The 14,352-nt window shown below is 43.6% G+C and overlaps 1 protein-coding gene across 1 annotated transcript in view; it reads right to left on the bottom strand.

Annotated features, from left to right (window-relative positions):
• Positions 1 to 14,352, bottom strand: part of pard3bb (par-3 family cell polarity regulator beta b) — a 189,416-nt gene that overhangs the window by 12,483 nt on the left and 162,581 nt on the right. The window contains exon 24 of the mRNA XM_053439841.1: positions 7,018 to 7,094. Within this exon, the coding sequence (XP_053295816.1) occupies positions 7,018 to 7,094 (77 nt within the window). The remainder of the gene's footprint in view (positions 1 to 7,017; positions 7,095 to 14,352) is intronic.

Here is a 14,352-nt window from a genome sequence, read left to right as displayed (position 1 = left end):
TGACAATGGCCTATCTAACAATTTGAAAATAAAATTAATAAATCCTGGTCAGAATTTCCACAGCATCCGATCGCATCCTTTTTGAATAATCCTCCTAGCCGTCATTGATTCCTTCTTAAAGTCCTTTGTCCCCACTTGGACAAGCTGTCCCCAGATGACTGGTTTTGTCCCCATAAGAAGCCTGAGACAGTAACAATCTTCTGAGCATAAGCTTGGTCTGACAGTGTCCTGCATGCGCCTCTCGAGACTGAGCTCATCTGTGACCCAATCTTAGGTCGGCATAGATTTGTAGGTACAGGTATGTCTTTATCCACTGCCTAAAAGTCTTCAAACTAAAGTTGAAGTTAAGTTATTGCAGTTTCATACGTAACCACTTATAGTTAGTATAGTGGATAACTTCCTGAACATTGTGAAATCAATTACTGGTAACGGCGTGTCCCATTCAAATAGCTTCAATTATACAACATCTTGAGTCAATAGGGTCCCCCTCTAACAAGACGTAATAGTTCCAGGCTGGTGACATTTTGCTCTGTGCACGACCGCAGGATACAAATCGCTGACAAAAATTGCAATCCCTCAAGAGCCATTATTTGGTATATGAGGAGGAGTTCGGAAAATGTACGAGGGAAAACGGGAGACATCCTGTCTGTATATGCTCAGAGATTTATATAAAAGAGGTTTGAGGGAGGAAAACAAACACAAACAGAGATGAACGCACAAACACAACCGTATGTTCAGAAAACTTTTGGTTTGAACTTTGTCAATGAAGCCAGGGGCGGATCCAGAGGTGCCCTGGTACCCGGGTGAGATCTGCTTGGCCCCTGAAGAGCCCCTGTCCTATCAGTAGTCTTTTGTTTTTTTATAAGGATTAGATGTGCTTAAATGTGCTTAAATGTGCAACTTACTGAATTAGGAAATATGCATGGATGTTGGACATATAACTGGCTCCTCTGTGTAAATTGTGGCACCTGATTAACAACAAAACCTAGATCCGCCACTGTGCTAAGCTTAGAACCACTGACCTCTGTTAAAAGCTGGAGAACATTAAATGTCTGTTTCATTGAAAACATGTAAATCATTTTCAACTTCAGAAGTGACTGTTGGATGTTGGAGCTGAAAGTAAAGACACGGGTTCACCAACACGATCGCCACTTCCTCGCTGTTTTATTTCAACGTCAAACTCCAGCCGGTTGAAGTAACACGAGCTGCTTCCTGTTTCTACAGATCCATAAATCATCGACACAATTCACAGTGCCTTCAATTCCGCATCAAAGTATGTGACATGAGCTCAATTTCTGCACACGCTGATCATGTTGCATGTCCCACGTTGGCTAACGGGGGGGGCGAAACAGAACTTTGAATTCACGCACAAACCCGTTTAATGATCATTTTACTGAGCGCTATAACTGAGATTTTCTGGAAAAAATGGTTGTAGCAGTACAGAGACGACAGATGGCCATTAGGCTGCTGCCAGATGTTAGCACTGCACAGCTGCAACTGCTGAAATGTATGAAGCCCCGTCCATCTTATTGTTCTTCAGACAGACGCACATGATAACACATAATTCCTTAATGTATTCATGCACACATTTGATGATTGAGAAACTAATGTGAAGTCCACGGAAGCTATCGTCTGCTAGGAAAAAAGTTGAATACATCCTTTGCCAACGATTGAAGATAAGCTCCATTACCTCTGTTTTATTCTGCCACCGTGTAAAATGTATGTGTGTACATTTCACAACTCCATGACTCCACATGAGCCCGGTATCGCTTAACACCAGTTCTGGTCCAGGGTACCCCCCCGAAAAAACCTGTTAAACATTTGCCAGCTGGGAGCCTGAAAGACAAATTTCCTCCCTCTACCCCGGGGCCCAGGCATATGAAAGCATATCATACCCTTGTCAGGCCGGGACCCAGTGGTTCTGCAACACATTAAAGGTTGTAACCCAACATTTCAGAGTCCACGATGGAGATCAAAGCCGGACCAGAACTCTTTCAAGCAGCAATGGGTGAACACATTAGAAACACTAGAAGCAGGGAACAAGAGCGGGTCAAGAGAAAGAGAAAGAGAAGAAAGGGGGGGGGGGGGAGGCAGGAGTCTGTAAGAGGCAGGGTCTTTCTTGGGATCCTCCGCATGGCTAACAAACAAGCGGAGTCTTGACGAGTCCAGAAACACGCAAAAAAACAACTGGACAATGGGGCGGTTTGTGTCCGCAGCAGTAAAGTGGTCTGGGAAACTCTCAGGCCCGGTTGGGAGGTCTCCTCAAGAGGGATGGAGGGAAGAGGAAACAGAGAGAGAGATGCTCACTGCACTTTGCTCCTCAGCGGAGAGAAAAATAATATTCAACAATGTCCTTTTCACCCTGAGTTCAGGGAAAGAGAAGGGGAGGGGCGGAACAGCAGGGACAAGGAAGGGAAGCAGACGAGGCCGAAAGTGGAGGGGAAATAAATGAAGAAACACAACATAAAGAGACACACAGGCAAGAGCGCACAACGCAGTTAGACATCTGCTTTCTAATTACTAGTCATCTAATTATCATTATAATGAGGAAGTGACAGCATTCCCAGAAACCTGAACAGGAACTCTGATCGGCTCTTTAAATCCAATAAGAGTAATAACAAGGACAAATGGGAGAGGGTGTTTGACTAATCCAATTGGGTCAAGGCTGCATTGGGAACAAGAGAGAGAGCTGTTATTATGGAGCAAATGTGGAATAATGTCACATGGCAGAGACTGAGGTATTCGAAAAACAGTCATCAACAGAAACATGGGCTGATGGGAGACCAGGGGGTCACATCAGAAAAACACAAAGAGGGGGGGTTAGTTTATTATTTCATGGATATGAGGGGGATGGGTTACGTCACGCACATTTAAACCAATTGATCTAGGACGTTGGTTTGTCCTTACTTTAAAGTTTCTTTCTTGATGATGTTGAGACGGATGAAATACATGATTTGCCGAAATACTTGCGGTAAATTTTGTTTCTTCAATCAATAAGAGACATATTTCAAGGAGGAAGCAGGGGAAACTACATTTTCATTAAGTTTAAGGAAAGCAATGCTTTATGTGAATGGAAGCTTAATGTTTGAGCTGTTTACTGATTTTAATTCCATGTCTCTATCTGCTTCAGACGCTGTTAAATTCAGGTTTCTGTAAACAATGATTAGCTTTAAGAGAGGGTTTGTATTCAGCACCAGAGAGAGAGAGAGAGAGAGAGAGAGAGAGAGAGAGAGAGAGAGAGAGAGAGAGAGAGAGGTCAGTAATGGTGCACACATGGTACGGGGCACAACTTACTCATGTTTACACAACACACACACATACAGTCTGATACCCATCTACTGACCCCAGGATGACTTAAACTCCCACACACACACACACACACACACACACACACACACACACACACACACACACACACACACACACACACACACACACACACACACACACACAGGTGCATAACAACACGCAGTAAAAGGCACGCATGCATATAAATCAGTGAAGTTATTTCAAACAGACGTACGTTCATTTCAAGCCAGGGATGTTTCCTGAAAGTCATAAACCTCTTTCTTTCTCTTGCAGGTCTCTCTGCACTCTAATAAAAAAATGAAAAGTGTGCAGCTTCATCTTAAACCTGTTCTTAAAGCAGATGAATGTAAATTCCACTCTTAGATGGAAACGCAGCCCCATAAATGTCTTTGGATGTTTAAATGTTGGATCACGACCCCGGAACACGTTGCAGCACCCCGGGGTCCTGACATGACAAGAGTATGAAAACGCTTTCATACATATTTCTGGAACCCCGGGGGTGAGGCAGGAAATCTCTCTTTCAGGTTGAGGCTGCAAATGTTTAACAGGGTTTTTTTTTGGGGGGGGGGGGGGGGGGGGAGGGTATCCTGAGGTTAAAAACGGTTGTCACATGGGTCGAGGTACAGTGACCCTTTCTCACCCTCAGCTGGGTCCTTTGGGGGGGAGGCTGGAATGGGGGCGGAGAGGTAATTTCAAGAAAAATGGCAGTGAGGGATTTGAAGTGAAAGGACATGTGGTGTCGCGTCTACACCTCTTTCCCCTTTCTCTATGAAAACCCACACAGCTCAGCTTGAACGACTTACTGAGGGTAAGAGAGTGAAGGAGGCCATTTTCTGACTTGTAAGATCATCGGGTAAAGAACATACGATGCAAGAGCTGAATGTTTGAAAGTGTTTACAAGATGGTGATGGACTAAAATCACCAGGGTAAACAATATTCAAACTGATAATATGTTTTCAAGTTTATCATCAGTGTTTCAATAACAACATATCAACCCTAAATAATGCTTAGTTCATTTATTACCCGTGTACCTTTTCTTATATCTAATTTCTAAAACATAATCACACTGACTGATAATTTGAAGCAATAACAGAATATATAATAAACCCTTAACAGACCCTTTAATTTGCTGACAGTATTTTTGTTAAAGTGTTTCTGCTTTAGGCTGCTGCTGGGTCATGTTTTAATTTTAGAGCCATCAAGACCACGTCAAACACACACACACACACACACACACACACACACACACACACACACACACACACACACACACACACACACACACACCTCGAGCTCCAGTTAACTGACTTTGAGTCAAACATACAGTAACCGACTACACGGCCCTACAGGTATTTTTGGACCCACTTTGAAATTCTATCGACACAAATTCACAAATACAAACACAAACACAGTGCCTCCAACCCACACACATACACACACACACTCACACACACACACACACACACACACACACACACAGGTATACAGGCGTGCAGACTCTAAATACACACAGCCCAGGAGCTAATATATGTTTTCATAAGGTCAACAGCCTGGATGCGGTTTCCAAACATGATCTTTTTCTCCGGCTCTCAGGCGCTGGTATATCTCCCGAGTGAAGTGACAGCAGGTGAAAGAGTCGAGACAGAGATGCAGAGGCAGGGAGGAAGCTAAAAAAAGACATGAGTCTGCTTCAGACATAAAAATCACTGAGAAGGTAAAACATTTCTGGGATATTCTATGTATTTAGTTGCAGCTCTTTGGTTTTCAGATTGGTGATTGACTCGCCCTAAATATGACAGGCTGTTAGAAACATTCTCTCTGGCATCCAGGCTACAGTATAATTCAGCTTGTGCAGAATGGGGTTCTCTTCTGAGTCCAAACTGCTGATTGAAAGTAACAGCCTCATTTCTTTGTCTTCACCTGTATCCTCACTGCATGTGTATGGACGTCAAATGTAAGAAAGATGTATAGTTGGTGACATGACTCTTTCAAATCACACTTCAGTCCTGTAGGAAAATGTGTCAGAGCTGTTCCAGGTCCAGAGTGGGCCGAGTGTCAGAGCAGCTTTTAGGAGAAAAATGACTCCGGGGCACTTTTTAAACATGAGGCCTACATGTAAAATTGGCACAGCATTTATGGGCTACAGTGCATGTCTGAAAGTGGAAACAGAGACAGAGTGTACTGTATGTGTGTGTGTGTGTGTGTGTGTGTGTGTCAGTGTGTGTGTCAAATTTCCCAAGGCTTTTCAGATACCACAGCCAGACCTCAAAACTATCATCACTGTTCTCGCTCCCATCTGCCAAAGTCATCACCCACACACATAGGAATACTCTCTCTCTCCCGCCCTCTCTCTCTCACACAGGCACACACACACACACACACACACACACACACACACACACACACACACGCATACACAGAGCGAGCGAGCGAGCGAGAGAGAGAGAGAGAGAAACAGAGAGATGATAGAGGTGTGAAAAAGCCATCTCTCACCATTTTAACAGGGGTGGGAACCTGGCTGTAAACTTTCTAACGTTTAAAACCTCTGTCTGTCATTCCACCTATTACTGACTTCCTCTCTCGCCCTCTCTCTATCTCTCTCTCTCTTCCACACTCACACAAACAAACCTTTTGTCCGTTGTTGACTTGTTAGTCTGCAGAGGTGTCGGTAGTTAGAGGCAAAACAGCACGAGGTGAGAAGAGGCTCGTAACTTTTACCTTAACTTGAACAACTTTCATTTTTAGATGTAAACATAATGGTACAGTGATACTGGGACACGTTAAAGTGTGAAAGTAATTTTAAAAATCACAACAAAGTGTGAAAAGGAGGCGAGAGGATGATTTAAGAGAGGAGAGTAAAAGAGAAATTTAAATACAGAGACTCAAAGATTAAATAAAGAAAATAAAAGTTTCGGGTAAAGAGGCAATTTATCAGAAAAAAATATTTAGATGACAATTAGTTGTAAAAAGGGAAACCAGGCTTCATGTAAACAACATTTCTGTGAGAGTGAGATTGTTGAAATTGTGATTTGTTCTTAAATAAAGGACTGTTGCATCCAGCAAATTAAAAAATAAAACAGCTGCAATCTACAAGCTTTATAGTTGGAGACTAAAATAAACTACAGGATAACACATATGATGATTCGAATATTAACTACTGGTGCATAATCCAGATGAGATTGTAGGTGAACAGTGTTTCCCACAGCCCCCCCCCCCCCCCCCCCCCCCCCCCCAAATGACAGGTCCCCAGATATAGGACCGGTGCTATGACAAGGTTTGGCTCCCTGCTGAGGACCACATGCCCTGTGTGAAGGGGGAACACATATCTAGAGCCTAGAGAGAGAGAGCAGGGCTAAGAGCGCCGTGCAAAACTTCACTGTGACGCAATGGAAGGAAAACACTGCGTTGGAAATCTTTTATGTGAGCATGAGAAGAAAAACATTATCTCAAATCATTATAAGACTGTGGTTGGACCCATTAGTCTGTGGTGGGCCGCCACTAATTAATGGGAAACACTGGTGGGGAAGCAGATCCGGGAGTCAGGGATCGGTTTCCAACCCCTGTATGAGTGTGTCTTCCCCAGGGAGAGGATAAGGTGAGTTCCTGGCTGAGACTGAGGCTTCCGGAGACATGAAGAAAAGGAACCAGACATTTTAATTAGAGGAGAGGAGAGGAGAGGAGAGGAGGAGAGGAGAGGAGAAGCAGTACCTTGGTAAGGAGGCATACTGTCGCTCCACCTCTTCATAACGTGGTGCCAACCGAGGATCTGCCCCTCTGCCTGGCATCTGGTGAAGAGAAACAACTGGTTAGTTTGTGTTTTTTAATTACCTCCGTCCAAGGTTATGTTGTCACTCTTGTCCATTTGTTTGCTGTTTGGTTTGTTTGTCAGCAGGATTACACACAAACTGCAGAACGGATTTCTACGGAACTTGGTGGAGAAATGGGACATGGGCCAAGAATCCATTAAATGTTGGTTTTGCTCCAGACAAAAGCGGCTAATCCAGAAATGTTTTCACACTTTCTAAACCATCGTGGGATTTTATTCAGAGGGTCTGATTTATGGCCGTGTACAAAATCCAAATAAAAATCTGGATCTGGTGGATTTAAATGTGGCGTCATTAGGAAACTGTTGGGCCTGAGCGAGGGTATGTGCTCATTCTCGTTTAAAACAATTTTTTTTATAAATTACCTGCAGCAAGTTCAAATAAACTGAAAAATTACAAAAACGTCTAAATGTGTATAAGGTCCCTGTTTTCTGTGTTTATTCATGTGTGTGTCTGTGATACACACATGAATTGACAAAGGCTAGTTATTAAGGATTTAGAGCCAGAGTTTCGGTCTTCTGGGGTATGGGGGGGTTGGTTGAGGGGAGATGGAGGGGGTCTCTATTAGATTAGGTTACTTAATTACAGGATGCAGTCATCTTGCTCAAATACACACACACACACAAACACACACACACACACACACACACACACACACACACACACACACACACACACACACACACACACACACACACGTACGGTCACGTCTCACCCACATTTTGAGGAAAAGGAAAGATTAAGTCAAGCTGCTGACAGTTGAATGTCTCTTACTCTTCCTCTCTCTCCTTCTCTCACTTACCCTCACTTCTAGTTTCCTCTTCCTCCACTTCTCTCCATTCCTCTCTCTCTCTCTCTCTCTCTCTCTCTCTCTCTATCCCCCTCTCCCTCTCTCTCTCCCTCTCTCTCTCTTATGGATTATCCCTGTCTATTCAGCAGGGAGATTCCAGCTGCCGCGGCGCTCCTTAAAGGAGCCGACTAAACCCCCAACGACAACCTCAACAAGCTCCATTAACTCACACAAATCCAAAGACACACACATGTAGACATGCATACAAGACAGTTTCTTTGTAACTTGATATTGTGAACGACACTCGTTTCAACAGAATAAGGGTGAGATACAACGTGGGTATGAGTGACTCGGCTGAACTTGGCTGATAAAAAGTATTAGTCATAGCCCTGCTGCTGTAAAATGAGGCTGTTTTTGGTAACACACATCTCTATCTGATAAAATTGCAAAAAGAGGGATATTAAATCCATACGAACATAATGGTAGGAGGTTGAAGTGTGTGTGTGTGTGTGTGTGTGTGTGTCACGAGCAGTGAAGACAAAATGTTGAGGGTTTCATAGAAAACAGTTTCCTTCTTCTCTCCTCGACTCAAGGTAAGGCGGCACACGTGAAGGTGCTGAGAATGAGATATCACAGACTTTTCTTCTCTCTCCATCTCTACTCATTTCTCTGCCAGGAGGCCCATGGAAAAAAAACAAAAGACTTGCTGGTCCTGCTTTCTTTTGAACACCTGTCGTTACAGCTTCAATATCTCAGGGAGAGAGACAGCGGAATAATAGGCGGGGACAGAGTGGCGGAGTGAGAGAATGAGAAGAAGATGGGGAGGAATAAAAGGAGAGTGTGAATGAGAAGCAAACGAGTTAAGGAGCGCAGGTGAGGGAGAAATAGAAAGATATGAGGCCTTGTAAGTGGTGGCAGGAGGAGAGAGCGGAGATGAATTAATTAGAAAAACAAGGGAGCGCATGGGGATGAAGATGGAGAGGAAAGAGCGGGGAGGTGAAAGGGGAAATTAGAGACACCATTTAAACAAGATGTTAAAAGAGGGAAGTGGAGATAGAGGGAGAAAGAGAGAGAGGTGTGATGTGACGGGGAAGGACGGCAACATCTGGTGGTTACTGAGAGATGACTCAGGGGCCGAGGAAAAAGCGGAGAGTCATGAAGGAAGGGGTGAAGAGGAAATCAAAGAGAGAAGGAGGGAGGTGTTGAAGAGAAAGGGGTTAAATAGCTTTGATGGAACTGTCCTTAAGGGATAAAGCTGGTGTTATTCCACGTTTTGCCTGTCGTCAAGGAATCCCATTAAAAGAGTGGAGCCATGAACTGTATCTAAAGATGGACGATGCGTATCCACCTCCTCCTCCACCTCCTCCTCCACCTCCTCCTCCACCTCCTCCCACTATCCAGAAAAGAAGTTAAAATATCTCACATACAAATGCACATACACATTTGAACACAGAAACCATTTTTATTTAGCATATCCTTTAACTTTTTGGTCCCATCTGCTAACATGGAGGAGGCGGGGTTTATGACCTATACGGCAGCCTGCCCCTAGGTGGCCATTGAGAAGCCTTGGATTCACATTAGGGGAGCTGTCATGTCATCCATCATTATATACAGCCTATGATTGGAACTAGCTTTATTCTTACGTCAAAGTTAACAGCATTTCTCACTTCATCCCTTTAAATTGCAGTAGATCGTGCACTGAGGGGACGTTTCAATGCAGACAGACAGTCAGTGTCTATGTGGACTGAAGCTCTTCTGCTCAAGTGTGTGAGGCTTTGTTTGTTGCCACACTCATGATCAAGAGCAGATTACTGCGTGGCGCCTCATGCTGAGGAAACACAAACAGACAAACAGTCTAATGAATGTGTGCATGTGTGCATATGAAGTGAGGCAGTGTATGGGAGCATTGCAAATAACTGAGGAGACTTGAGAATAACATTGTTTGTGTGTCTGGGTGTACTTTGTGTCACAGCTTTTGTACACTTCTGTTTACAGGTGCAGCAAGTAAAATAATGCAAATAAATATATAATGGTGTTTGATGCACAATAAACCATGAGACACATCCCAGTGAATCCAGCTTGTGTTTGAGAGTAAAACTTTTTTAGGCCGAGGAAACAAAACACATGATAATGCAGCAAAATGCTGAAAATGTGACAATCCCAGAAAGCAAGAAGATCCCCCAGGTTGTTTATGAGCTGAATGGCTTTCCAGCTCAGATACAGCTGCCTGGCATTAGTCTGTAGCTGTGTGTGCATTTGTGTGTGTCCGTGTGTGGGTAAGAAACACGCACACACACACACACACACACACACACACACACACACACACACACACACACACACACACACACAGAGGGGAGTCAGAGGGAGATGCTAGATGTTAGTTTACTCTCAGTGTTCACAACTGTGACAGGAGTACAGTGTAGGGCAAACACTAGGACAGCTGAGCTTGTGGGGCACACACTTTACACACCTTCTCTTTTTCCATATGCACACACACACACACACACACACACACACGCACACGCACACGCACACACACACACACACACACACACACATAGAGTTACATTTCCACACTCGTATCAACAAGTGCACAAAACCCATTTTCCCGACACATAAACAAAAAGGAAAAACTTTATCTTTGAAGTGCAGCTAGTGTTCACATACAAGACCTCTCTCATGCACGCAGCCAAATACACACCCTTCTCTCTCTCCAGGTGCATATGCACACACACAAACACACACACACACATACATATGCTTAAAACACACTCCCTCTCGCTCACATAGGACTGAGCCATTGAGCACACTGGTTGGGGTAATGGTCTAGTGAAAAACCATTTCACGGCGTGGCGAGCAGCGGAGAGGCAAGGAGGAGAGCGCGCAAATCAAGCAGAAGAGACTGATACTGGCGGGAGAGGGCGAAGACACACAAACACACACACACACAAGAACTGTCACAAATTCGTGCACACACACAGACTTGCACAGAAACACACACTGTAAGAGCGGCTCATCTCTCTCCTTTCAACAGACCCTTCAATTTACCCATAAAACACACCACACCATCACTTTCAGCACTGACACACACTCAGTCTTTCTTTCTCACCCTCTTGTTTTTTTCTGTCTTGGTCTATCTCTCGCACACACACACACACACACACACACACAGAGACACACACACACACACACACACACGACTGCTTAAACGTCCCATCCCTTTCACTCGAGCTGTTTCAAGGATTTCAAAGGGATTTAGATCGACATGAAGCATTTGGTGAATGCATGCCGCCCTCAATCAGACCACTTAGCCCCAAATCCTCTCTCTTCAACACGTTTTGTTCCTCTCCTTCACTCCTTCATCTTCTCCCCAGCCGTTTCTCACATCCCTCTTTCATCCTCTCGTCCTCGAAGGGTCTGTCCCTGTACGCACCTCGTCTCCTCCCTTCATCAACCAACTCTTGTTTAGTAAACTAAAGCGTTTCTCTGTGTAATTTCAAAAATCTATTTTTCTTTCTATGTCCTACATGATGTTGTCTGAGTCAACTTCCTGTTCCCTCCATCTATCACTGATTTTAAAGCTCTCTGTTCATCATGATCTCTTCTATTCAGCTCCATCCCTCTTTCCCTAGTTGTCCCCTCCTAAAATCAAATACCACCAAAAGGGAAAAGTGTAATCTCTATCAGTCCTGTTCACTTTGGAGGGGGAGGGCTCCCTCTTCCACAACCGCCACCCGTCCTCTTTCCATGTCTTTCTTTCGATTCCAATGTCCTTTTCTCTTCCTGTACATCGATAAGAAATGATTTTGTTCCCCTTTCCGTTCTCCCCCATGGTGCACCCCCCCCCCAGCATAAATCGATGAATAAGGGAAGGCTGGTTCTAATCCGTATCAGACGTATGGCTCTGCTCAGCCAGCACTTTGAGCTGACTCAATTAAAACACAGTTCTGAATAGGCTGCGGTCCCTTTGTGTGGGTGTGTGTGTGTGTGTGTGTGTGTGTGTTGAACTGTGGTGTGTATCTAACCATTGAATGTTTGTGTGTGTATTCAGTTGCACATGAGTGTATTTGGATGAGGGCCAGATGATGAAGTCTGTGACTGTAAATCCGAGAGATGATGTGCATGTTAAGATGACTTTGGTGTCTGTGGTGAATTCACACATGATAATTATGGCTCGAAATACTTTATAGCTGAACTTCCTGCTTTCAGAACAAATCCACATCTGGTTTGTAATAAAAGATCAGTGATATATCACAGACTGTAAATAATATGAATGCTAGTGCAGCGGTCAGGGGGTGGAGCTATGATAGCAAGGTCCCGTTGATACACACACTCGACCAATCACGAGTCAAGCTTTGACCAGGACTGTGATCTTTACATTTTGAGTATTATTTATTTTGAGAGTTAGCCAAATTATAAAATGAACTACTGTCTGCTACACAAGGTAAACAAAACCCTCTGTACTGTGTTGTGTTATAAAAGGTGAGCAATTTACAGTCACTGCTGCAGTTACACAGTTGTGTAACAAAGACAATCAGTCTACATTTGATCCAAATGCTTTTATAAGTTCCTGTAAAAGTTCTCTAGAGTTACCAAAATAAAACAAAGTTACACTATCTTCATGATAGGTGCATAGTTTTCACAGTATAAACAAGAGTACACAATGTTTTACAGCCTATTTACCCCCGATGAGCCACCATTTTAATTGTTTTATTTTTTCATTGTTAAAACTTTTATTCAGATTTGGGCCACAGCTGGCTGTGAGCTTTTACCACCGGTTCATATTGAAGGCCAGTCTCTGTCATTACTTCACCCCAGGCATGCTCTTAGTACAGTACTCACACATACAAACATACACTCACACAAAGCCATGCATACACAACCTATCACACTCTTGCACATCCACATCACAAGTGTGTTTATTGGGATTAATGCACCTTGTGATGATGATATTAGTAATACGTAACCTTAATCCAAGTGTTGGAGAAAAGCTATAAAACCCGTCTCCTGCAGCTTCACACACATTACAGAGAAATCCAGTAACGGTTTTGGAAGCAGACGTTGGGTTTTCTCTTCTTTTACAAAACTCATTACATTTAGTTTACAACCGTAAAAACCTCTGGCCACAGGCGATGAGTTGTGATGTCATTCACTGTCACTCAAGTAATACAAACAAGACAACAGGGCGAAATAAGCTCCTACCCCTCCATGCAAACTTCCCCTCCATTCATTCATTCACCCCTGCCCTCCGCCACAACACCCTACATTTATTCTTCTCTCTATAACTCTCCATCTGTTCACTGCATACCATCCATCCATCCCTCCTTCCATCCATTTATTCTAGAGAAGCCAGTAATTGCAGCTGGCTGGTGAAGAGCCATCCATTTGCTCCAGCTAATTACTACAGGCTCTTGACAAAGTAGCACTAAAGCAGAGAGAGTCGACAAGCACACTCACAAGAACATGCTAATTCAAATACAAGCTCAACTCTGCACACACACACACACACACTGACACACAGAAACTATTCTAATGAGGACTTCCCATATCGCGTCATTATTCTAGTGACATTGCTTTAACCTCACTAACTCGCTGTGGCAATGTGAACGCCATCGCTCAAGTCCGATTGAGAAATACATCATCATCAGCATCATCTTCCTCATTTATGGTTTGGAGAAAGAGACATTTGCCGATTGACTGATGCCACTGACTGAAGATAAAGTCATCAGCTGCTTAACGGGAGAGAGTTTAAACACATCTATTAATAAGGTATATATCTTCAATTTCTAATATATAAAAAAAAACAATTCAAATATGTTCCTGTTTGCTCCTACCAACCGTACACGTGCTATATATTTTCTCACCTGTTAGTCGGCTGGTTGGCAAAGAGGTGCCTTTCCTTAAATATGACAGTTTCCCTTTAAAGCGGATATAAAACCAAACACAAAGCATATCCATACACTGAATTGATAAGCTAGGTCAGAATTCATGGGAGAAAGTGTAATAAGATGAAAAGATTTAAACAGATTTGGTCTCTTAGCTTTGAAATAAAATCCATTGGACTGTTATTCACCCGCTTGTAGCATTGTGATTCATCTTTGAGACAATAAAAATATGTTTAAGTGGGTGATGCTCTGTGTTTGTGTGTCTGTGTGTGTGTGTGTGTGTGTGTGGACGGACTTAAAAAACACTGTTTAAGCTGTGGGCTGGACAGTGAAGTTTCACAACCATAAATCTCAGCACCTGCACCAGCCCCGGCAAAGTAATCGCTGAGTCATTGCTATTGATCAACCACCCCACCAGACCTCTGCACACATAAAGCATTTGTTCATTTTGTGCGTCTGGGTTGTAAAAATCTCACTCGGCCCTGCTCAGAGACACAGAGAGAGAGAGTGATGGACAACAGGACAAAGCAGAGGAAGACGG

This window comes from Pleuronectes platessa, chromosome 14, assembly GCF_947347685.1.
Source record: "Pleuronectes platessa chromosome 14, fPlePla1.1, whole genome shotgun sequence".
NCBI classification, from domain to species: Eukaryota; Metazoa; Chordata; class Actinopteri; order Pleuronectiformes; family Pleuronectidae; genus Pleuronectes; species Pleuronectes platessa.
The sequence above is the reverse complement of the archived record's forward strand: the minus strand, read 5'-3'. Positions and strand labels throughout refer to the sequence as shown.